Source organism: Acanthochromis polyacanthus, chromosome 22 (genome assembly GCF_021347895.1).
Source record: "Acanthochromis polyacanthus isolate Apoly-LR-REF ecotype Palm Island chromosome 22, KAUST_Apoly_ChrSc, whole genome shotgun sequence".
NCBI classification, from domain to species: Eukaryota; Metazoa; Chordata; class Actinopteri; family Pomacentridae; genus Acanthochromis; species Acanthochromis polyacanthus.
The window spans coordinates 17,721,921-17,747,007 of NC_067134.1; the positions used below are offsets into that span (position 1 = coordinate 17,721,921).

Sequence of the window (25,087 nt, forward strand, 5' to 3'; positions counted from 1 at the left end):
TGGGATTTATAAGAAAACCCAACAACAACTTTTTCACACACACTTTTGGTTGATCGCTTAAATCCATTTATTGGTCTTTAAACCTTTGATGCGCAACATGGGTCAAAAGTGGCACAAATCCAGTCACCCACACTGCGCATCAAAGGGTTAAGAGTTGCCACCACACCTGTCAAAAGATGAAGTGGAAGATTCCACCGCCCTACGTAGGGGAATCCAGGCTGTACCATGTTGATTGGACAAAAAGGCGGAGGAAGAGAGTTCAAACATGACGTCCAACATCCCCAGAGACGGTCATGGTGCAGTGCCATTAAAAAATGTTTGCTTCTGTGGTGTTGGTTGACTGACTGGGAGAGCAGAGGCCCTAATTGATAAACTCGATCGATTTGGTGGGTGGAGCTCCCTGGTTTAAAGCCAGGAGGAGGAGAAGCTGTTTGATGACAGTGGAGGAGGTACTTCCTGTCTGTAGGGAAACTCAGGCCATGCCACACCAACTGTTTGGAGGCTTGAGGCACAGTGGGGGGAATTTTATCCCGTCGGGTCGACAGATCCCCAGGACTCCTCCTCCTGCAGCCACCCACAGTGAGGATTTTAAGGTCAGTGCCTTATTTCACAGCCTTCTAAAAACTGAGCCTTACTGGCCTGATACACAATCAGATCTGTGCACCTCTTATCAACAGCCTTCGAGCAGTGATCCAGATGACAGCGACCAAACCCGGGCGTGTGATTTCAGCAGCTTGGAGGCAAAAACAGGTACTCAGAGATCTATCTTCAGTCATCCAAAAGCACTATGTAGCAGCTTATTTTAAAGTTGTTTGCAGCATTGTTTTTTTTTTTCTTCCATTTTTTTGTCACATTTCAGCAGCAGATGACCCCATTTACATGCTGAAGGGGATGAAGGGGTATCAGCTGACTCCGGGTGACTTGGAATTCATTAAAAAGATGAAAGAAGAGCAACTCGTGAAGAAACTTGAGGTACCGTTGATATTTTTGCACCGTTGTTCCTCAGTTGCACCGCTTCAGTGCCGGTGAGCTGATGCAGTGTGACATTTGCTGGTCCTCAGGGGGACTTAAAAGAGCTGCAGGAGCTGATAAAAATGGAAACGATGGCCTCGGAGCAGGCGAGTGATTCCAGGGAGAAGGCAGAGGCTGAGCTCGACACGGTGAGTCTCTGAATTTGCAATAAACATGGGAAGCTTTTCATTAGAAACTGACAAAACTCTGCATCTTGTGAAAACCTCCTTCTTCTTCTCCTGAGGATTCCAAAGCTGATCCTGCTGCACATCTGACATTTTTACCATCATAATAACTTTCCTCTGAATGTTAGAGCTGTTGGATCTGATGCAGGCATTTTTATGGCTTTTTATTGCCCCTAAAATATCATTATTTTCCAAAAATGTCTTCCCTTTAAGATCAGCAGTGAAGTTAAAATTGATGGATCTTTTGAAATGGTTTCTTCGGCGTTTCCGGTCTGAATTCACAGCATCAAACACAAACCTTTGTGAAGCTTAAGGATCAGCCTTTTTTTATGTAAATACAAAGGTTGTTGGCGAATAAAACTGCTGCTGTCCTTTCTGTCAGTTTCCTTCCTGTGAGCAGCTCAGCGAGTGGACGAAAGTGGTCCTCAGAGGGATGTCTCCTCTGACCAATTTCACAGACCTGGACACCAAATCTCTCCTGGCCATGGTGACGATACAAGACGTCCAGGACGTCATGCATGACAAGAAGACTGAACTCGGTCAGATGAGGAAAATGCTGGCAAACAAGTAACGTTACACACATGAAGCTGCACTTGATCCCTTCTCTCAGTGTTTATTCCTGTACTAGATGTAGAACTGAACAATGTCACAACCCCTCATGGCAACAACTGCTCTTTTCTCAACATTTAGAAGAACAAAGGAAGCTGAGGAGAGAGAGCAGCTTGACAAAGAAATGGCCACTAAACAAGTAAGAGGCTCCAACTTCTTCAGTGTTTTTGTAAAGTACATGCGTGGGTTTCCTCCCACAGTCCAAAAATATGTTGATGTTAATTGATTATTCTAAATTTGCCCGTAGGTGTGAGTGCAAGTGTGATGGTTGGTCCTGTTTTAAGTTACTGTAGTGTTTTTAAGTTATTTTCTTGCTTTTTACTGTGAAGCACTTTGGTCACCCTTTGGGCTGTTGTAAAGGGCTATAGAAATAAACTTTATCTGATTAATTGATAAAATTATTACCATCTGTTTTCAGCTGAAGATACAGACACTGATGAGGGAGTTATGTGACCTGAAATCTGAGCTTGCACAGGAAGAGGTGACCGATTCATGCCCCTGAATAATTCTTTAGAACATGATAAATCAAGGGTATTCAGTAACTGTAAGGCTACATGTACCCTGTATGGTTTCACAGGAGGCCTGTAAGCTGAAGACTTCAGAGGCGCAAACGACGTCTGTTAAAACTGCCAGAGGGAAACAGAAGAAAGTCAAAGATCCACCAGAGGCTGCAGGAGCTACGAGAGCGAGAAGAAAGCGCGTTGCATCTACTCTAACCACAGCTTCACGACGGAAAGATCAACATCCCTCACCAGCTTCTGAACCAAATAATCAAACTGAAGTGAAAGTTGGTGAAGCGGAGTCCAAGTCACAACAGAAGGCCCCGAAACAAAGCAGAAAAACATCTGCAAATGGTGCTGGACAGGAGACACAGAACACTGGTCTGAGAAGATCCAAGAGAGTCGCCAACAGGAGGTGCATTTGAGCACGCTTCAATTCAAAACTGAGTCCATACATGATAATGTATGTCATGCACATTTTTGTGTAGTTTTAATCATTAATATTACTATTTCTTATGAATAATAAACTTGAACCTTCCCAAAACTAGATGAATATCTGAGTGTAAGATTAAAAATGTTACACTATACCTATTTTAGCAAAATAATAATAATTATATCCATTTATATAGTACTTTTACAGTGTTATAGCAGCGCCGCTATCTTGCAATGACACGGAAATCTTAAGCAAATCCATAGATCCAGACTATTAGCCACATCACTGCCAAAATCTATTCACTTGGTCCTTGGGTCATTTCTAACCTTCCATGAAAATTTTATCCAAATCTGTTGGTCCGTTTTTGAGTAATGTTGCTAACAGACAGACAGACGGATGTACTATGGCCGATTGTCACATAACTCCGCTATGTTCCTTGGCAGAGTAAGAAGTTATTCTACATGCATTTGTTGATCTCTTCAACTTACCCAACAGGACTGGGCTGTTGATATTCTGCGTATTGGAGATGCATTTGTTGACATCTGAAGATTTGAGTCTACACTACTTAGACAAACTAACAGATCATCACATAACTCCGCTGAGGCTCCACCTCCTCGCCAGTGTAATAGTAAAATAAGAACTTGATGACATCACATGAAAGCAAGTAATTAAATGAAAATGGGTTTTGAAAGATAACTCCGATTCGGCTGCTTTATCTCAGGCAGGTTCTGATGGCAAACACTCATCATTAGATTTCAGCCTCCGCTTTGGAACAGACTGGTTAAACCGCTCGAGGATCAGGTTACAGTTTGGGTTGGTGTCAGCATTTCTGATGTATTGCTTGGGACAAGACCACATGAGCTTTAAAAATGATCAGTAAAATCAGTTCTAAAACGGAGCCACTAGAGGGAAGCCTGGCTCTCCTATTAAAACCAGTAGAAGTGTCTTTCAGTGGTTAAGCTCCAAATACTGCAAAGATGGCTCATTTCACCCATTAACTGTTCAACTGCTGGTTTTACTGCTGTAGTAGAACTGCTGCTGTCCACGCCCCCTTCAGGAAGAACACTTTCTCGATCTGTGATCCAAACGGCTAACAGCATGGCAGCTCACATGGACCTTCTATTGTTTCTCTCTAAGCAATTACTTTGTATGGGAATGTTGCAGAATGGACAGCACAGCAGGTGTTTAACTCATTATTAGTGATTTTTGTCAACTGTGATTCTCAAATCAGCAGTGTAGCGCTGCAGAGCAGAAGACTGGAAATGAAATATGTTAAATGAAATGGCTTTATTGGGAGTTTGGCTGGGAAAAAATGCAGTATATGTAAGCTAAGAGAGCAAAGAGCAAAACAAAAAATGAGAATGATGACACGACAAAATAGACAAAAAATGTGATGAAAATGTTTCAAAAAGGCGAAACGATGACAAAAATAATGACGACACAAAACAAGAGACAATTTTTTTTAAATATTACAAAGCGACAAACTGCTCAAAACAATGAACGAAGCAAAACACAAAATAACAAAAATGAGAAACAAAACAACAAAAATGTGAGACAAATGACAAAAGTCAGACAAAAAAAGAAAAAACAACAAAAGCAAGACAAAATTTTTACCAAAATGAGACATAAAATGATAAAAGAACAATGACTTTATGACCAAAACAACTTGTCATGGTCTAGAAATAATTTTAAATCTATAATTTTACAATTTGCAGTTAATATTCTTTTTTGTAATTTTGACACTTCACAAAGTTGTCCTACGGGCCGGATTTGACCCTCTGATGGGCCCATTTTGGCCCATGGGCCGCATGTTTGACACCCCTGATCTAGAAAAATGTCAGAAGTAAACATCTTTATTTCTTAACCACAATAAAAAACGATTTTAAAATACGGCACCTTCAAGGCTCCGCACAATAAAGTTAAATGGCAATAATGGATGAAATTATTGCTGCCGTGAAAGAATTCAATTTAAATAAGCGAAGAGGAAAATTCTCTCCTAGTGTGTGGAGGAGTTTAATGTTGACTTAAGGACACCTGAGAGGAGCGAACACTTGTCAGCAGCAGAACCTGAAGTCCAAACCCTCATGACAAACTGAATTAAATCTGATGCATAATATGCTATTTTTACAAATTGACCCATTTTATCTTCAGCGCAGTGATTAGCAATCACAATCTAGTCATAAATCGTCATAACGCCGTGAATATTTTCATTATGAGACATTTCCGAAGCCAAGCCTAATTTCTGTAGAGACATTTTATCACACTTCATCTCTCTTTTTCTTCACCGTCAGTAATGAGTCGCTAGTGCTGTCGAATCACTTTCATTTCCCTCTGGTGATTCTTGGGCGACTGAGCAGCACTTTGGGTGTAACATTGTTAATCTTGAATTAACCCCAATCAAGGAGAGAGGAAGAAAAACACTCACTTGTCCACGAGGCTGCAGTGGGAAAAAAATTATGTGCCGACAGTTTGAATTTTTCAAGGCACCTTCTTAAATTACAAATAAAGTTTGAGCCGACAGATTTCCATCATTTGCTGCTGTCCTGACGACTGCTATCTTAAAAGTTCTGTTCTATTTACCCACCGTGGGTCTTGATCCTTGACTTTTCCTGCAATCTAGGGCACATTTTCAGTCTGACTGTAATCCTCAAACACTGATGAGGGATTTCCCCTCACAGCTATACACACTAACACACACTAACATCTCCAACTTGTGACATTTTTGTCTGCTGGTCAAGAAGAAACAACTCAGCCAAGACCAAAGTCATACAAATCCAGGCGGCTATGATGCATCCATACCCTGCAATTAAGTTTAATAGCGTAATATCAATAAAATCATCGTTCCTCTCCAACAAACTTGTTATGAGTAATGGGTTTATGCTGAAAACAGCTTTAGTTTTGACTGCTTGGAGTTCATATTCTTTGCGGCTCAGTGTTCTTCCGAGTTTCCCTGCTCGTGTTTGCCAAAGCTGGGACCCTGTTCAGGATCGAGGCCTGGGAATGTGACCTCAAATGCGTCAATTTCAGAAATCAGATCTTGTTTACGTCCAAGCAGACAGCCAGAATCCTGGTCCAAGGCATTGTGGGTCATGGATTACATACAAATTGCACATGTCTTTCGCCTTGTGGTTGAATAAACTTCCCTCTGTGTTTGGGCTCTTATGAAATGACCTCTCAATAATTACCGATTGACAAAATAGTCACACAAATCACTGAAGTTCCTGCCTTATAGGCAATATACTGAAGTACTGCTACAATAATTAGAGTCAAATAATTAAATGACAAATAATAATTATAGTAATCGTGAAACTTTAGCGTCATGATTTACAAAAATTGGTTCAAACTTTTACAGCACGTTAAATTTTGTGAAAGACAAACTGCACTTTTCTACTAGCCTAGCCACGCTAGACCCAGCTCTCTAGCCACAAGGGGGCAGTGCTGTGGATGTATTCCAAAAGTGGAATACTCCTGGAATAGACCTTTTAAATTCGAAGTATATTTTCAGTGAAATCATCCTTTAAAACCACAAGTTCTGCATCAGTAAACTTACTAATGTTTTCTTTAAGAACATTCAGAAAAAACATTCCACGGTTTACCCAAAATTAGCAACAAATATCATGAGAGACCCTCACAGTACAACATTACATCTCAAAGTACAATGCAGCTACAATTCCGTCTCTTCCAGCTTTCTATAAAGACTACTTCCGTTCCGTCAATAAATCAATATGCTGTCCACCTGTTACTCATATAGTATGTAATAGAGATGTGTAAGTCAGAGCAGGGCTGCTGCTGCCCTCTTGCGGCCGCCGGCGGTAACACCATCATCAAATAGTAAAGTTCGCGACATTACAGACAAGCTGCACTTCCTGTTTTAGCCCTGAAAGTAAAACCATAATAAAGCTACTGCTTTTACGAAAGTGTAATGCCGGTTTCTTTGTTGTTTGTTCTTTCAAAAAAGAGTTTTCAATGTGTGGCCCAGTAGTTCAGAGTGATGATGCATTGTTGAGGGAATGGAACTTGTGGGCTTAAATCTTATGAGTATTTGTGTCTTTTGACCACCAGCAATCAAAGTGAAAAGTGAAAACCACACAAAGGGAAATATCCAGAGCAAACAGGTCTTGGTGGCTTTACAGCTTCATTTCTAGCTTTTAAATCCTGGTTCTACTGCTGGAGTCATTGGTTTTTACTCCTACTTCTTACCAGAACCGAGAACTTGTAAACACCTCCGGCTGTCAGATCTGATTCTGAGCTGTTATGGTATGACCTGACAGCTTGAAGGGGATTAAAGGAGCTCACTTTTGATCAGAAGATCTCTGGATCTAATCAACCAAACATTTTTTTCTGTCAGCAAAAAAACAACCAACCAAACAAAAAATCTTTCCTGACACACTTGGAAAGTTCTGATGTTTAATTTTGTGAGTAGTTCTCAATGACAAGTCAAGCAACAAATAATAATAAAAAACACAAGATTCAGACAGTCAGACTCTCCAAAACAAAGATATGTCGAGTTGCTCAACCAGTTCAGTTGGAGATTGAGTGGAAGTCTTCCAATGTCTCCATTTTGGTTCAAATTCAATCTTTGGAAACATTTTGCAGTTTGTGCTCCAGAATAGAAGGGTAGAGGAAAAGTCTTATGCTTCCTTGTGCAGGAGGTTCCTGGTTCAAGTTCAGCTTTTGCACTTTGTCCTTGTGAAAACCTCTTACTACCACCACAAGAAGAAACTCAAGTGTAAAATTTATGAGGATGGTGGTGCAGAGGTACATTCTGTGTCTCTTGCATGGGAGGTTCTTGGTTCAAATCTAGCTGAAGGTCCTTTTGGCTTCTTGAGAACCTCTTAGTACATCATCAAAACAAACTCAAGCAGACATCTTGTGAGGAAGGTGGTACAGAGGTAGGTTATGTGCTTTTTATGTTGAAGGTTTGTGGTTCAAATCCCCCTCAATGACATTTATTTCCACTTTGGCCTTTCCAGCAGTCTGCGCGAATGGGCACAATTTATTACTGGACCGTGGACCAGTAAACAGTAATTTTTTACTGGGCCGAAACAGTTTTTACTGGACTGTCACCGTCACTACACCCTTCCAACACCATTCTACCATACCACCATCCACTTTTACCATTGAATTACTCACCATACACGTCCAATTTGACCAGAAAAACAGCTCTCAGCTTCGTTTTGGCGCTACTTTCACACGCTCCTGCAGAAACTTGAATTTGTACTCAGGGATGGGAATTTTCCGTGGATCCGCGGATTTCATTTCAAGTTTGAACACTTTATTGTTGCTGATACTCCCGCAAGATGGTAACGACGTTAACGATAGCTTGCTAACGACGTTAACAAGCTGTCATTCGATTGTAAACGGCCCAGCAATTGGAAGTGGCTGCGCCGCCGCCGCCACCGCTGCACACATTGCATTATCCCTTGGTGATTCTCGGCGACTTTAGGGTGATTTACAGGAAAAAAAATTACACCGGACATGAGACCGGTAATGTAGTAAGTTTTACCGGACTTTTGGTACACAAATCGGATTTGACCGATGGTCCGACGTCATTGGCGCACACTGCTTTCCAGTACAAATTGGTACCATCACTTAAGCAAGGTTAGAGCTAATCTTTGTGGAAGAGATGGTGCAGAGAAAAATTTAGTGTCTCTCATGTTGAAGGTTTGTCATTTAAAATCTCTCTGCAGACCTTTTGTTTGTCCTTTGCCCTCACCAAAACAAACTGGTACCAACATATGGGCATTGTTACAGTTACACCTGGTGGGAAAGTTGGTGCAGTCGGTACATTTTCTGCCTCTCATGTTGAAGGTTTGTGGTTCAAATCTCCTTTTGGACTTTCAATTGTGAGCTTGACTGCCTCAATACTTCTTTGCAACATCATTTTAGAAAACTAAGAGCTACACCTTATAAAAAAGATGGTGCAGTGATTACTTCTGTGCCTCTAAATCAAGAGGTTCTTGGTTCAAATCCAGCAGAAGGCAGTTTTTATCCTTTGGCTCACTTAGAATCTCTTGGTATCATCATTACAACAAACTCAAGCTGTAATTTCTTATGATGGTGTAAAGGTAAGATTTGTGCCTCTTGTGTTGATGGTTTATGGTTCAAATCCCCCCATGGACACGCATTTGTACTTTATCCTCGAAAATATGAATTGGTACCATTATTTAAGCAAAAGTAGACCCAATTCTTGTAGGAAAGATGGTGCAGAGATAAAGTTTGTGTCTTTCATGTTGAAGGTTTATGGTTCAAATTGCCCTGCATAGCTTTTGTTTGTCCTTTGTCCTCTCCACTACAACTGGTACCATCATTTAAGCATAGTTACACTTGCGGCATGTGGGATGGTTGGTACAGAGGTAAGTTTTATGCCTCTCATGTCAAAGGTTTGTGGTTCATATCCACCTCAGAACTTTTTATTTGTGCATTGTCCTCTTTAATACTTCTTTGTACCATCATTTAAGAAAACTAAGAGCTACACTTTGGAAGACAGATGATGCAGAGATAAGTTCTGTGCTACTCGTCCAGGAGGTATATGGTTTAAATCCAGCTGAAGACTCTTTTAGTTCTCTGGCTGATTGAGAATCTCTTGGTACCATCATTAAAACAAACTCAATAAACTATCTTATGGGGAAGATGGCACAAAGGTTAGTTTTGCACCTCTCATGTCGAAGGTTTGTGGTTCAAAGCCCGCCACCGATATTTATTTGTACTTTGTCCTCACAAATATTAATTTGGTACCGTTATTTAAGCAAAGTCAGAGCCAATTTTTGTGGAAAAGGTGGTGCAGAGATAATCTCTACGTCTCTTATGTTGAAGATTTATGGTTCAAATCCACCTCATGACCTTACTTTCTTTTTCTTTGGCCGCTCAAATACGAATTGATACCATCAGTTAAGGAAAGTTACAACATCATCCTTCGGAAAAGCTGGTGCAGAGGCAAGTTTTCTGCCTTTCATGCAAGAGGTTTATAGTTCAAATCCGCCTCAAGGTCTTTGTTATTTTGATCTCGTCAATATTTCTTGGTATCATCATTTAAGAAATCGAAGAGGTAGCCACTCTAAAACAGGTGGTGCAGAGGTAAGTTATGTGCCTCTCATGTAAAAGTCCATGGCTCAAATCCCCCTTCGGACCTTTCATTTGTTCTTTGATACTTCTTTGTATCATTATTTAACAAATCTGTGGGTTTACCCTTGTTGGATAAATAGTGCAGAGGTAAGTTACATACTACTAATGTTCAAGATCCATGGATCAAATCCACTCTTGGACCTTTTATTTGTACTTTGATCGCTTTAATACTTCTTTGTACCATTAATGACAAATCTAAGAACTAACCCTTGTAGGATAGATGGTGCAGAGGTAAGTTATATACCTCCAATGTTGAAAGTCCATGGATCAAAAACCCCTTGTGACATTTTATTTGTACTTTAACCTTGTCAATACTTCTCTGTACCATCATTTGAGAAAACTAAAGCTGTAAGTCATTGTGGAACAAGACAGCAAAGAGGTACGATAGTGGCCTCTGGTGTGAAGCACTGCCGGTTCAAATCCAAGTACGGTTCCTGCGGAGGAACTGAAACGAACGAGAGTCCCAAAGAAGGCTGGACAGTAAAATGGCAGAGAAAGTGAACATAACACAAAACTGATAAACGGTTCCTGCAGAGAAACCGAAATGAACGAGATTCCGAAGCAGGCAGAAGGCCGGAAGATAAAATGTCAAAGAACATACAAATGGGTAAACAGGCCCCGCAGAAGAACTGAAAGAAATGAGATTCCCAAATGAAAGTCAAGAAATGAAGGTGCCAGAAAAAATGAGCGCAAGACAGAGGGTGGAACGGAACAGAAAGCAAGAGAAGAGGAAAAAAAAAACTTTTGGAATTTTTTTTTTTAAATTCAAAAAAAAAATCCAAAAACCTTTTTGGCTTTTTTGAAAAAAAAAACAAAAAAACAAAAAAGCCCTTTTTTGGCTTTTTTTTCTTTTTTAAAAAACTCCCCTTCCCCTTCTCCTGGGTTGGTCAAGGGGAAGGGGAAAGGGGGCTTTTAATGGAAAAAAAAAAACTTTTTTTTTTTTTCAAAAAAGGCCAAAAAAGGGGTTTTTTTGGCCAAAAAAGGGTTTTTTTGTTTTGTTTTGTTTTTTAAAAAGCAAAAAAAAGGGTTTTTTTGATTTTTAAAAAAGAAAAACAAAAAGTTTTTTTTCTTTTTTTAAAAAAAAAGCAAAAAAGTGTTTTTTTTAAAAATTTTTTTAAAAAGGCCAAAAAAAGTTTTTTTGGGCTTTTTTTCAAAAAAAAGGATCAAAAAGGGTTTTTTTTTTGGTGAATTTCAGCAATTTCAAAGCCATACAAGTCACGTTCTTCATGTCACAAATGGGAGAGAACAGAAGAAAAAGACAGGTTATGGGTTACATATTTGAAAAATCTCTTTGCAATTCGTCCCCATTCAAAATCCCCAACAGATGTTCACATTTTTGGGAAATTTTTGAACATTTTTTAGTGAAAAATAAAAGAAATGTTAAAAAAATGTTTCTTTAAGAACATTCACATAAAATTCAACCAAAATCCAGCGAAATTCACTGGATTTTGGTTGATTTTTATGTGAATGTTCTTAAAGAATATATCAGAAGTTTTACTGACATATATGTGATCACTATGGATATTTTTAGGATTTTTTTGGAAGATTTTTACTATTCTTTTAAAATATTTACAATAATTTTCTTGCCAAATTTGGGGGAATTTTTTGAAATAAAACTTTTAAGGGAAACTTTTAAGGTTTTATTGGAATTTTCTTCCTGAAGCTTTTGCAAATTTTCAGAAATTTGGGGAATTTGTTGCAGATTTTTTGGATCTTTTTCAGACAAGGAAACAATATTTTTCAGTGCCCATAAATGAAGAGGGTTAATACATCTCAAATTAGGAGGTTACATGAAAGCAAAAATCTATTTTTGAATGAAAAACTGCTTCTTCTCTTTTTTTTTTAGCATATCTAGCTTCTTTTAAGACACCTACGCTTGACAATGCTGGTAAAATATAGCTGAAAATAAGTTTTCTCAGCTAATTTTGAGATCTGAACATTGTAAATATACCCGATTTCAAGAAATCTTACCAAGCCATTTTTCACTTGTTGTATTGGCAGATTTTTTCACAAATTTCAACTTAAAAGTTCCTTGAAAAAAGTTTTTTTTTCTTGTTTTGAGAGGGGCATTTTTTCCAGCGCAGACATGCCACAAAACTAAAGTCATTTCAAATGGAAACTTTCTGGCTTTAAGAAACACCCAAAGAAAGAAAGAAGAAATAAAAAACTTGTGGTAATCAAGAACAATTGCTTTTTCAGATCAAGCAGAGGGGAAAATGATGGAATCACTCAGTTCTGAGGAATAAATGATGGAATCACCCTGCAAATTTCCATTTCCAAAACTAACACCTGCATCTGATTAAATGTGCTCATTAGTCTGCGGTCGAAAAGGAGTGCTCACACCTCGGAGAGCTGCTGCACCAAGCGGATCGACATGAATCACGGCTCCAACACCAGAGATGTCCATTGAAACAAAGGAGAGGATCATCAAATTTCTTCAAGAAGGTAAATCATCACGGAATGTTGCAAAAGATGCTGCTTGTTGTCATCTGTGTCTAAAATCTGGACCATGGGAAGGTTGTAAAAGGCAAGCATACCGGCAGACCCAGGGAGACGTCAAAGCGTCAAGACAGAAAACCAAAAGCAACGTGTCTTGAAAACAGAAAATGCAGCAAAACAAATGAGGAACCAATGGGCGGAAACTGGAGTCAACGGGCTGAGGAAAAGCAACGGTGGACTGTGGACGACTGGATGGAAGTCCTATTCAGTGATGAATCGTGAATGTGCATTGGGCAAAGTGACGATGCTGGAACTTTTGTTTGGTGCCGTTCCAATGAGATTCATGAAGATGACTGCCTGAAGAAAACATGCAGATTCCCACAGTCATTGATGATGTGGGGCTACATGTCAGGCAAAGGCACCGGGGGGATGGCTGTCATCACGTCTTCAATAAATGCACAAGTTTACGTTGACATTTTGGACACTTTTCTTATTCCATCGATTCAAAGGATGCTTGGGGACGATGACGACATGTTTCAAGACGATGACACATCTTGGAGCCACAGAGCAAAAACTGTGAAAACTGTCCTTGAAGAAAGACACATGAGGTCAATGTCGTGGCCTGCAGATAGTCCGGATCTCAATCCAACTGAAAATTTGTGGTAGAAACTGAAGGAAATGGTCCATGACAAGACTCCAACCTGCAAAGCTGATCTGGCAACAGCAACCAGAGAAAGTTGGAGCCACACTGATGAAGAGTTCTGAAGAGTCACTCGTTAAGTCCTCAGAGATCGCAAGCTGTTAGAAAAGCCAGAGGTGGCGCAACAAAGTGCTGGTGGTATCTTGGTGTCACAATTTTTTGGTCTTGATTACTTTTAGTTTTTCTTAAAGCCAAAAAGTTTCCATTTTAAATGACTCTAGTTTTGTGGCATGTCTGTGATGTGCTTTTTTTTTTTTTCTTCAAATTGAAAAAAGTGAATGAACATCCTCCAGGACCGGTGATTCCATCACCTTTGCCCAGGGTTGTACAAGTCTTTATCCGTTAGAAAAGTCCTGTCTGCTAAAACATCTTTGAGAACAGAACTCCTTTCCAACACATTTGCTGCTTCGTCTAAGTGTCTACCAAATGTAAAACAGCTCTGAGGGTTTCATCCTGAGCTCCACTCAGAGATTTCACTGTGCAGCAGCTCAGCAGTTTGTTGAAGAAAAGCATTTAGGTTCAATCTTTCAAGCCCAAAAAAACACCAGCTGTTGTCTTTAGAAAAAAAAGACACCGTTTACCAGCGTCACAAGCTGTAAAAACAGAAGGAACCGTTGGATTTTTCAACCTTCTGATGGGACTTGGACTAGTCATCTGTGATGTTCAGTTCCATCAGGAGAATCACCCAAATCTAAGCTGAACATCGTGATATTTCATCAAAATCTATTTATTCTGCATTTTAAAAAGAGTCAACAAAAATGAACCAGATTGAATCAAATCGTTTTAATCTGGTTTTCTCATTCCAATCATTTTGTGATTGTTCCATTTCATTTTGTGAAGAACTTTGTCACTTCATTAAAAGGATGGACTACAGAAGAACCCAGCAGAGTTTAGCTCCAAACAAATGACCTCCAGTCCTAGTTGAAGACATAAAGTGTGATCTGGAGGGAAGCTGTCGGTGTGAACGTGTCGGCTCTCTGGTTAACTCGCCTGCTTGCGTCTCCATCCTGACGCTGCTCTGCTGGACCGGAGCTCCTGGACCGGCCGGGTGGACCTTCCTTCACACGTCTTCCCAGTGGGAGTGATTCTAAGTCGGCCTCTGAGGATTCTGAGGAGAAGCTGCAGGGCCACATGAGACACTGTGAGGAGACAAAGCAGAAATGATTCACACATCAGACATGAAGAAAAGAAAACATCAGAGAGCGTAAAACACAATAATGAGTCCTAAACATCACGGATGATGAAGCTGGAGGCAAATGTGGTTTAATCCTCACCCTTTAAGCTCCTTCTTCTAGTTTTTTTCTTTTGTCTCACAGCAAACCTGGACCTCAGTAATCAGCTGGGTCATTCCATCTCAAGTCAACAAATGGCTCCAGGAGCACCATTTCTGATTTGCATTATATTCAGTTTCAGTGTGCCATTAGGTCCCAAAAGAAGATAGCAAACAGGTTTTTGGTCATATGTGTACACATTTTGCTTTTACACCTAATTATAAGGGGGTAGGTTTCAGCCTAAATCTGATAGCCGTCATTCAGGTACATACTTCAGAGGTCCATAATTCTTGAAATGTGCAAGCTCGAAGCATGAAATTCTCAGGAACATTTCATTTTTCACTGCTAGTTGCAAAAGAATCATGTTTTTAGCCCTCGTCTGAGTGTGAAAAATTTTATGGAGAGTGGAATTCCTGAAAAAAACCCCGAAAATCTTAATTTCGCCCATGTTTGAAAGGCCTCTGTGTGCCATTTTAATCTAAAAAATTATTAAAACAGCATTTCTTTCTTTAGTATGGGTCTTTACTGACATGCTAAAACCACTGTTGAAGTACTCAGCTGTTTAGTGTGGCTGCAGGGTCTACTTTAATTTGGGGCGAATCTGAAATTTCATGAAATACAACCACATTTTTCACCATGTGTGATAAATAGCACCACTCTGAAACTTTTTGCAAAGAATCTTTGTGTACTCGTTGTCAAAACTTCAAAATATTGAATTGGTGTTCTGTCACCTTCATATTGAAAATCTAGGCCAAAAGGAGGCCTAAAATGCCCTCGGCCATCATTTTTGCCAGATTTAGGGCAAAGAAAGTGTCATAGGCCCTTAGAGGATACAGGTTTCTTTGTTGTTTATATATGATAAGATGGTTGCAACACTCCATCTAAGCCGATATGGAGATAGTTTGAAATACTGCACTCACTAACTCAAGCCTGTTAGTTTTGGAAACATTCCCATGAAGCCCTGGAGCCACGACAAGGCCGGCGAGTTGTTCCAGGGGTGGTTTTTTTTGTTTTGTTTTTTATGGCAATCACTGGATTTCATGTGCTGCCCCACCGAGCAGGGTTGCATGGCTGTAGCCATCTTGCTGCCCTTTCTTTAGATCAGAAGGGTATAATTCACAAATACTGGTTTGAAGTACAGTTCAAGGTACCAAAGTAATTTAAGTTCCAATTGCCCACAGAAGAGCAGAGAGTTATTAAACTGAGGTAGAGATTTTCAGAACTTGTAGCAAACCCTCCCCTTAAAGTACAACATCAGTATAAATAGTTGTGGTATCCCTAGACTGGGTGTGTTGGCCTCAACAGGTAATAAGTGTGGTTTAATAACATCTGCTGATATACCTGAGGTGCAATATGACACATTTGATACTTCAAAATAATATATGTTATATGGCAAAAATGCTGCTCGAGGGCACTTTCAGGCCCCTATTTGACATAGATTTTCTGTATGAAGGAGCCAGAACACCAATTCAGTATTTTGAAATTTTTATTACTGAAGTATGAAGATTCACTGCTAAAAGTTTCAGCGTGGTGCTATTTATCACACATGGTGAAAAATATGGTTGAATTTCACAAAATTCCAGATTCGTCCCTAATTAAAATAGGTCCTGCAGACAAACTAAACAGCTGAGTACTTCAACAGTGGTTCTAAAATGTCAGTCAAGACCCATGCTCAATGATTAAATACTATGAGTCATAATTTATTGATTTAAATGGCATACAGAGAGCTATAAAGACATGGGTGAAATTAAGATTTTCAGTTTTTTTTCAAGAAATCAACCCTCCAAAAAAATTTCACACTCAGGCTAGGGCTAAAAGTCTGATTGTTTTGTAATCAGTAGTGGAAAATGAGATGATCCTGTGAATTTCAGGACTTTAGCTGTTATATTTCAAGAATTATGGCAATGTGAAGTACCTACCAGAATGACGGCTATCAATTATAGGCCTAAACCTACCCCCATATAATAGGGTGTAAAAGCAAAATGCATACACATATTACAGAGAACCTGTTTCCTACCTCCCTTTGGGACCTAATGGCACACACAGACTGAATATGGTGGAAATCAAAGGTGGTGCTGCTGGAACTTTTTTGGATATTGGTTGATTTGACATGGAATGACCCAGCTCAGAAAACTTTTGTCTCTAAACAACAAGTTCATTTCTATGGTCAAACTGAGAGCAAGAATTTCTGGAATATTTAGTAAATCTAAACTGTGTTTCTGAACTTTAAGGAGAATTTCCTCCCCACAGGAGAAACAATGTGCATTCAACTGTTAAAATCAGTGTTTCTAGTCGCAGTGTTGCTTCACATCTGTGAGAAGATCCAGTGGAGCTCAGAGCACCGACAGAGGGAGAGGAAGATCTGAGTTTTCAGAGCTGCAAGCAAACTCATCTCATTCTTCTACCTCCTTTGTATCACCATAGAATCTGAACACAAAAACTCATCCAGACACTAAAGGCCCAAGACTGGCAATAAGTCTATTAATCACTTCAAATAACAATTCTACATTTGTTCTTTACTCGCTCCCAAAACCGTTCCAGCAGCTGAAGGAATGAAACCGAAAGCGACTGACAACCATCACAATGAGACTTAACGTGAGATTCGTCACATAATTACTGGTTTTGTGAGCAGCACGAAAGAACGGCATCTGATGAATGATGATATTTAAAGTGACTTTTCGATCTAAAATAAGGAAACCTACATCTGCACAGCTGATAGACGAAGGGACAGGGACATTAAGGAGCAGATCAGCCACACTTTCACACAGTCTGCAAGTTTCTGCAGCTTCTCCTTTCTGACTCTGACTGCAGCAGCTGTGCTGTTTTCAGCCCGGATGACATTTTAGACTTCTCACATTGCTTCATGATGATACTTTGTTCCTGTCAGAAATATTTCACGTTGCATCCACTGACCTGTAGCGTTCCACACCACATGACAGTCAGCTTACTTATGGATTTCAATCATAGTTTTATGTCTTACAGCCAGAAGAACACAGCCGAGAACATGTCCTTTAAACACAACATGCAGCTGGAATCAGAATCTGAGCTACTTGTGAGCTGATAATTTGGTAGGAATATTTGTAGGATCCACCAGCCATTAATACAGAGTGGAACAGGAAAGAACAGATTTTGTCTGTCCCTTTCCTGCCTTGGGTTTAACACATTCACAGCCGCAGGTTGGAGACGGGCTCACTTTGATCAGTGGAGCCGAGACACCAAGACACTGCAAGCAAGACGCTTTCCTGATCTGGTACCAGGATGCAAAGTGACCAATCAGCAGGAGAGCACCAGATCAGACTTTAAAGGATTCCCCTATACAGACCTCCAAGATGTATGTTAGGCCTGTCTCAGCCAAAAGACTGGTTTAAACCCCCCAGCCACTATCAGCCCTACAAGGGACCAAATGGCCACCAATAAACATTCAGATTGATTCCAGAGCTATTGAAGGGCGCTCAGGAGCCTGGATGACAACTTCATAGACATTCCACTCACTGACAAACGAACTCTGGACTCACGTCAGAACCAACAAAGACAATCATCCCAGAATTCCGGACAAAACTCCTTTTTATTTACATCCATTTCACAGAACAAGTGAACTTGTCAATAACTTTGTGATCAATCCAAATATCTTGCCCTGCCTTTAATCTTTTATTTCTCCTGATTGGTATCAACATATTTCTTAACATGTCTGTCACTCACATGATCATATCTGGTTTCATTCTGATCCACTTTTTGTCACTAATGCACCTAGATACATCCTGTTCACCAAATTACAATAGTTTTGGAGTTATAGATGCCACAAAATTATCTGCAAATGGAATTATGTGAGAGACATCTGGACTTTAGCCCTCCCCAACATAGGTTGGTCCAGATGCCCCCCTTCCTTAATGACATGCAAAAGTCCACTTTAAAAGACCACATCTGAAAGCACCACTTTGAGTCCTCCTTTACCAGCAGAACAATCCTTGACCATAGGGTTCTCCTATCTGAGAACCATCCATCGTTCTGAGGCTCCACTCTGTCCACCGCTGTTCTGACCCACATCAACAAAGACCGACCGGACCATCCACCGAGTCATCATCATCATCACCATCATCATCATCATCATCATCATCATCATCATCATCATCACCATCTTCATCATCATCACCATTGTTGATGTTTTCTTGACAGCGTAACAAGAAGTGTTTCATTTGCTGCATTATTATATTTGTCTAATCTAAATACTTTGCTGGTCAAAGATCAGGTAGACTATATAATAATTCTGCATAAAACCCTTAACCCCATTTAAGCAAACAATTATCCTACATTTCATACATTGGTGCAGAAACATTATCAATAATTTTACAGTTACAATTGGTGGAGAAACTATTTAACCCTTACAAACATATATTAAGAAATCCTACACATTGTTCATCCTGTTAACATTCACACAGTCTGCACTTTCTGCAGCTTTCCCTCCTTCAGCTGCTGCAGCTGCTGTCAGTCTGTGTCAGGACTTTATCATCTTTCTGCTTCTCTAATGTCACCGTTTGCTCTTCATTTGTAAAACGGGACACTTTGGCTCCGGTACTGTCACGGTCCTGATGATACTGGGACTAAATATGTGCTCTGCATGGATCATCTGCTTTTAAAATGACGCAGCAGCAAACATCACAACAAAGAGCCACTCAGAGAGAATCTTCAACTCATTCACTTTAAAACCAGCAGCAGCTTCTGTTGAAGCCTCAAATTACAACTTGGAGCTTTGAAAGTCTGGAATCATTATTTGATGTCAACTCCAACTCTGGATCTTTTCTCTCCTCTCTTTGTAATCCATCGGGTCTCTACCTCACTATGCTCTGCACTGTCAGATGACAAATGTTGGGAATTTTCTCTGAATTAATCAAAGTGAATTGATTGAGCTCACCTGGATTCAGTGTCCTGCATCCTGGATCTGGAGCCACTGTACAGCCACAACAGAAACAACAACAAACCAGCGTCAGCTGCAGCTGATCCACCTCCACTTTCTCACCAACAGCCTCAATCCACAGCAGGAGGCGCCACCTGGTGGTCGGAGGAGGAACCAACAAACAGAAAACTCCTGCAGACGTGGAGGCAGAATCCGTAAAATCCAGAGAAGTTTTAGTTTCCAGCTGTGTCCAGTTAATGAGCAGCAGCTGTTGTGTTGGCTTCTTTGCTGTAAACACACAAAATACATTCAGAATATCAAATAGTCTCACTTCACATTGGTTAACTAACTATATTAGGGCAAATATAATTCATTTACATTTCAACAATCCCATAACATTCTTGTTTTTCTTTTTAAACAATTATTCCATGAATTATGTCACGTTTTTATGCAAAAGAATCCTGTATTGTATTTTTAGGTCAATGTTTAGAATTTAAACTCAGCATATGAGAAATATTAATGGATAACTTTTACAGATTTAGACTTTTTGGTTTTATCACCTCTCTACCAGACCTGTTTCGGACAACATCTGGTGTTTGTTGTGCTTTTGACTCAGACAGTCTCTGTAGGAGTGTTCTTTTCATTCATTTGTGGCTCAGTCTGAATCTCTGGTGTGGGTATAGGTACGAGATGACTGCAGTTCCTTCTGATCGTCCCCTGTGGTCCACTGACGACAGCGCACTGTGGAGTTGGGTGGACAGATGTCACTGTGTCTTGTGCTTTTCATCTGTAATCCAAGCTGAGTGTCCAGGTAACAGTTTGTCCAAATCTCTCGTTCTGTGTCTTTTGTTGAAACATTCTGTTTGTCTCATCCTTCTCTCTTTCTCCACGTGACGCCTTTGCTGCAGATACAGGCTGGCTGTAAGGCCTCTAGCATAGACAAGGTGGTACGGAGTCTGCGTCCCATGAGAAGCTGTGCCGGGCTGTAGCCATTTGCCAGCGCTGTGGTTCTGTCTGCCAGTAGTGCTCTGCATGGATCACTGGCTCTCTTGAGGAGGTTTTTGACTGGTTGCATGGCTCTCTACCTGTGACTTGTGAGTACCAGGGACTACTGGTACATGCTCCAAACAGTATTCATTTGCAAAGTCTTTCATTTCCTGACATACAAACTGTGGGCCATTGTCTGTGATCAGTGTCTTTGGTATTCTATGACGTGCAAATACTGACGGTAAATGCACAATGACATTGGCAGACAGAGTTGGGCTGAGCTGAGCAATCTCTATATACCTCGAGAAGAAGTCTACAAGTAACAATTTTTTTTATGTTCCAGGGTGAACAAATCAGCTGCCAACTTCTGCCATGACCTTTCAGTTACATCTGTGAGCAATAGAGGCTCTCTCACATTGACTGAACGTATTCTGCCTCCACGTCTGCAGGAGTTTTCTGTTTGTTGGTTCCTCCTCCGACCACCAGGTGGCGCCTCCTGCTGTGGATTGAGGCTGTTGGTGAGATAGTTGAGGTGGATCAGCTGCAGCTGACGCTGGTTTGTTATTGTTTCTGTTGTGGCTGTACAGTGGCTCCAGATCCAGGATGCAGGACACTGAATCCAGGTGAGCTCAATCAATTCACTTTGATTAATTCAGAGCAAATTCCCAACATTTGTCATCTGACAGCGCAGAGCATAGTGAGGTAGAGACCTGAAGAATTACAAAGAGAGGAGAGAAAAGATCCAGAGTTGGAGTTGACATCAAGTAATGATTCCAGACTTTCAAAGCTTCAAGTTGTAATTTGAGGCTTCAGCAGAAGCTGCTGCTGGTTTTAAAGTGAATGAGTTGAAGATTCTCTCTGAGTGGCTCTTTGTTGTGATGTTTGCTGCTGCGTCATTTTAAAAGCAGATGATCCATGCAGAGCACATATTTAGTCCCAGTATCATCAGGACCGTGACAGTACCGGAGCCAAAGTGTCCCGATTTACAAATGAAGAGCAAACGATGACATTAGAGAAGCAGAAAGATGATAAAGTCCTGACACAGACTGACAGTGACGCAGCTGCAGCAGCTGAAGGAGGGAAAGCTGCAGAAAGTGCAGACTGTGTGAATGTTAACAGGATGAACAATATGTAGGATTTCTTAATATATGTTTGTAAGGGTTAAATAGTTTCTCCACCAATTGTAACTGTAAGATTATTGATAATGTTTCTCCACCAATGTATGAAATGTAGGATAATTGTTTGCTTAAATGGGGTTAAGGGTTTTATGCAGAGTTATTATATAGTCTACCTGATCTTTGACCAGCAAAGTATTTAGATTAGACAAATATAATAATGCAGCAAATGAAACACTTCTTGTTACGCTGTCAAGAAGAGCTTCAGGAATTGTAAGGGGAATTATTTAGCTTGACAGGTTCTGTATAAAATTGAGGTAGCTGGAATCTATACAAGTTAGGGACCAAAATGTGAACAACAAAACAATTGAGGCACTGAACTTATGTTTATGTACATGTATTAAACTAAGCTAAACAAAACATCAACAATGGTGATGATAATGATGATGATGAAGATGGTGATGCTGGTGGTGATGATGATGATGATGATGATGATGATGATGATGATGATGATGATGATGATGATGATGGTGATGATGATGATGACTCGGTGGATGGTCCGGTCGGTCTTTGTTGATGTGGGTCAGAACAGCGGTGGACAGAGTGGAGCCTCAGAACGATGGATGGTTCTCAGATAGGAGAACCCTATGGTCAAGGATTGTTCTGCTGGTAAAGGAGGACTCAAAGTGGTGCTTTCAGATGTGGTCTTTTAAAGTGGACTTTTGCATGTCATTAAGGAAGGGGGGCATCTGGACCAACCTATGTTGGGGAGGGCTAAAGTCCAGATGTCTCTCACATAATTCCATTTGCAGATAATTTTGTGGCATCTATAACTCCAAAACTATTGTAATTTGGTGAACAGGATGTATCTAGGTGCATTAGTGACAAAAAGTGGATCAGAATGAAACCAGATATGATCATGTGAGTGACAGACATGTTAAGAAATATGTTGATACCAATCAGGAGAAATAAAAGATTAAAGGCAGGGCAAGATATTTGGATTGATCACAAAGTTATTGACAAGTTCACTTGTTCTGTGAAATGGATGTAAATAAAAAGGAGTTTTGTCCGGAATTCTGGGATGATTGTCTTTGTTGGTTCTGACGTGAGTCCAGAGTTCGTTTGTCAGTGAGTGGAATGTCTATGAAGTTGTCATCCAGGCTCCTGAGCGCCCTTCAATAGCTCTGGAATCAATCTGAATGTTTATTGGTGGCCATTTGGTCCCTTGTAGGGCTGATAGTGGCTGGGGGGTTTAAACCAGTCTTTTGGCTGAGACAGGCCTAACATACATCTTGGAGGTCTGTATAGGGGAATCCTTTAAAGTCTGATCTGGTGCTCTCCTGCTGATTGGTCACTTTGCATCCTGGTACCAGATCAGGAAAGCGTCTTGCTTGCAGTGTCTTGGTGTCTCGGCTCCACTGATCAAAGTGAGCCCGTCTCCAACCTGCGGCTGTGAATGTGTTAAACCCAAGGCAGGAAAGGGACAGACAAAATCTGTTCTTTCCTGTTCCACTCTGTATTAATGGCTGGTGGATCCTACAAATATTCCTACCAAATTATCAGCTCACAAGTAGCTCAGATTCTGATTCCAGCTGCATGTTGTGTTTAAAGGACATGTTCTCGGCTGTGTTCTTCTGGCTGTAAGACATAAAACTATGATTGAAATCCATAAGTAAGCTGACTGTCATGTGGTGTGGAACGCTACAGGTCAGTGGATGCAACGTGAAATATTTCTGACAGGAACAAAGTATCATCATGAAGCAATGTGAGAAGTCTAAAATGTCATCCGGGCTGAAAACAGCACAGCTGCTGCAGTCAGAGTCAGAAAGGAGAAGCTGCAGAAACATGCAGACTGTGTGAAAGTGTGGCTGATCTGCTCCTTAATGTCCCTTCGTCTCTCAGCTGTGCAGATGTAGGTTTCCTTATTTTAGATCGAAAAGTCACTTTAAATATCATCATTCATCAGATGCCGTTCTTTCGTGCTGCTCACAAAACCATTAATTATGTGACGAATCTCACGTTAAGTCAGATTGTGATGGTTGTCAGACGCTTTCGGTTTCATTCCTTCAGCTGCTGGAACGGTTTTGGGAGCGAGTAAAGAACAAATGTAGAATTGTTATTTGAAGTGATTAATAGACTTATTGCCAGTCTTGGGGCTTTAGTGTGTGGATGAGTTTCTGTGTTCAGATTCTATGGTGATACAAAGGAGGTAGAAGAATGAGATGAGTTTGCTTGCAGCTCTGAAAACTCAGATCTTCCTCTCCCTCTGTCGGTGCTCTGAGCTCCACTGGATCTTCTCACAGATGTGAAGCAACTCTGCGACTAGAAACACTGATTTTAAACAGTTGAATGCACATTGTTTCTCCTGTGGGGAGGAAATTGTCCTTAAAGTTCAGACACACAGTTTAGATTTATTATCTATTCCAGAAATTCTTGCTCTCAGTTTGACCATAGAAATGAACTTGTTGTTTAGAGACAAAAGTTTTCTGAGCTGATTATTGAGGTCCAGGTTTGCTGTGAGACAAAAGAAAAACTAGCAGAAAGGGCTTAAAGGGTGAGGATTAAACCACATTTCAATAAATCCAACTTTGTTAGAAATTCTCCAGAAATAAAGTCTCTTCCACATTCTGGAGCAAAAAGGTTGTTGAAGCGGTTTTTGTTTCAGTTTTTCTGCCTCCAGCTTCATCACCAGTGATGTTTAGGACTCATTATTGTATTTTACGCTCTCTGATGTTTTCTTTTCTTCATGTCTGGTGTGTGAATCATTTCTGCTTTGTCTCCTCACAGTGTCTCATGTGGCCCTGCAGCTTCTCAGAATCCTCAGAGGCCGACTCAGAATCACTCCCACTGGGAAGACGTGTGAAGGAAGGTCCACCCGGCCGGTCCAGGAGCTCCGGTCCAGCAGAGCAGCGTCAGGATGGAGACGCAAGCAGGCGAGTTAACCAGAGAGCCGACACGTTCACACCGACAGCTTCCCTCCAGATCCCACTTTATGTCTTCAACTAGGACTGGAGGTCATTTGTTTGGAGCTAAACTCTGCTGGGTTCTTTCTGTAGTCCATCCTTTTAATGAAGTGACAAAGTTCTTCACAAAATGAAATGGAACAATCACAAAATGATTAGAATTAGAAAACCAGATTAAAACGATTTGATTCAATCTGGTTCATTTTTGTTGACTCTTTTTAAAATGCAGAATAAATTGATTTTGATGAAATATCACGATGTTCAGCTTAGATTTGGGTGATTCTCCTGATGGAACTGAACATCACAGATGACTAGTCCAAGTCCCATCAGAAGGTTGAAAAATCCAACGGTTCCTTCTGTTTTTACAGTTTGTGACGCTGGTAAACGGTGTCATTTTTTTTCTAAAGACAACAGCTGGTGGTTTTTTGGGCTTGAAAGATTGAACCTAAATGCTTTTCTTCAACAAACTGCTGAGCTGCTGCACAGTGAAATCTCTGAGTGGAGCTCAGGATGAAACCATAGACTGTATATAAAGATGGATGTAGCATCTGGCTCCAGAATTGAAGCCCACCCGGAAGTGTCAAAAACTTGCAATATCACGCCGTCCGCTAGGGTTGGCTCCAAAAAGCTTTTTCTCCATAGACCTCAATTCATTTTTGGAAAAATTAAAATTTGATAGACTGATTTTCTACAGCTCAGGATTTTTTCCCGTTAGTTTTCATGGTCAAAATGAGAGATCAGGTGGCCAATCTTAAAATAAATCAATACTGAATTTTAAATAAATCATTAAAGTTGGCGGAGCCAGGGGGCGTGGCTATACTTGATAGACAGCAACAGAAGCCTCTGCGGTAAAATGTG

General features: G+C 40.4%; 1 protein-coding gene and 2 long non-coding RNA genes across 4 annotated transcripts; 2 read left to right on the forward strand and 1 right to left on the reverse strand.

Annotated features, from left to right (window-relative positions):
- Positions 1-454: 454 nt before the first annotated feature.
- LOC110962371 (uncharacterized) lies at positions 455-2,912 on the forward strand. 2 transcript variants are annotated; one of them, XM_022210310.2, is made up of 8 exons: positions 455-593; positions 678-750; positions 860-972; positions 1,062-1,160; positions 1,579-1,763; positions 1,887-1,944; positions 2,224-2,286; positions 2,383-2,912. In XM_022210310.2, the coding sequence occupies exons 1-8, from the start codon at positions 480-482 to the stop codon at positions 2,728-2,730; spliced, it is 1,053 nt and encodes a 350-aa protein (XP_022066002.2). In that variant the 5' UTR covers positions 455-479; the 3' UTR covers positions 2,731-2,912. The 2 variants fall into 2 exon arrangements, with proteins under 2 accessions (XP_022066002.2, XP_051799126.1); XM_051943166.1 differs by having other exon boundaries at positions 863-972.
- A 10,858-nt stretch (positions 2,913-13,770) lies between these two features.
- LOC127532149 (uncharacterized) lies at positions 13,771-19,367 on the reverse strand. The gene is made up of 2 exons (XR_007939412.1): positions 19,183-19,367; positions 13,771-14,141 (listed from the first exon to the last, which is right to left on the reverse strand). It is a non-coding gene; the product is annotated as an uncharacterized LOC127532149 (long non-coding RNA).
- A 1,297-nt stretch (positions 19,368-20,664) lies between these two features.
- LOC127532150 (uncharacterized) lies at positions 20,665-24,422 on the forward strand. The gene is made up of 2 exons (XR_007939413.1): positions 20,665-20,774; positions 24,054-24,422. It is a non-coding gene; the product is annotated as an uncharacterized LOC127532150 (long non-coding RNA).
- Positions 24,423-25,087: the final 665 nt, after the last annotated feature.

Excerpts from the sequence above, each read along its gene's own strand:
- LOC110962371 (XM_022210310.2), top strand. The coding sequence starts at position 480 with ATGCCACACCAACTGTTTGGAGGCTTGAGGCACAGTGGGGGGAATTTT. Across the intron at positions 973-1,061 it reads AACTCGTGAAGAAACTTGAG|GGGGACTTAAAAGAGCTGCA; the intron begins GTACCGTTGATA and ends GCTGGTCCTCAG. Across the intron at positions 1,945-2,223 it reads AAGAAATGGCCACTAAACAA|CTGAAGATACAGACACTGAT; the intron begins GTAAGAGGCTCC and ends ATCTGTTTTCAG.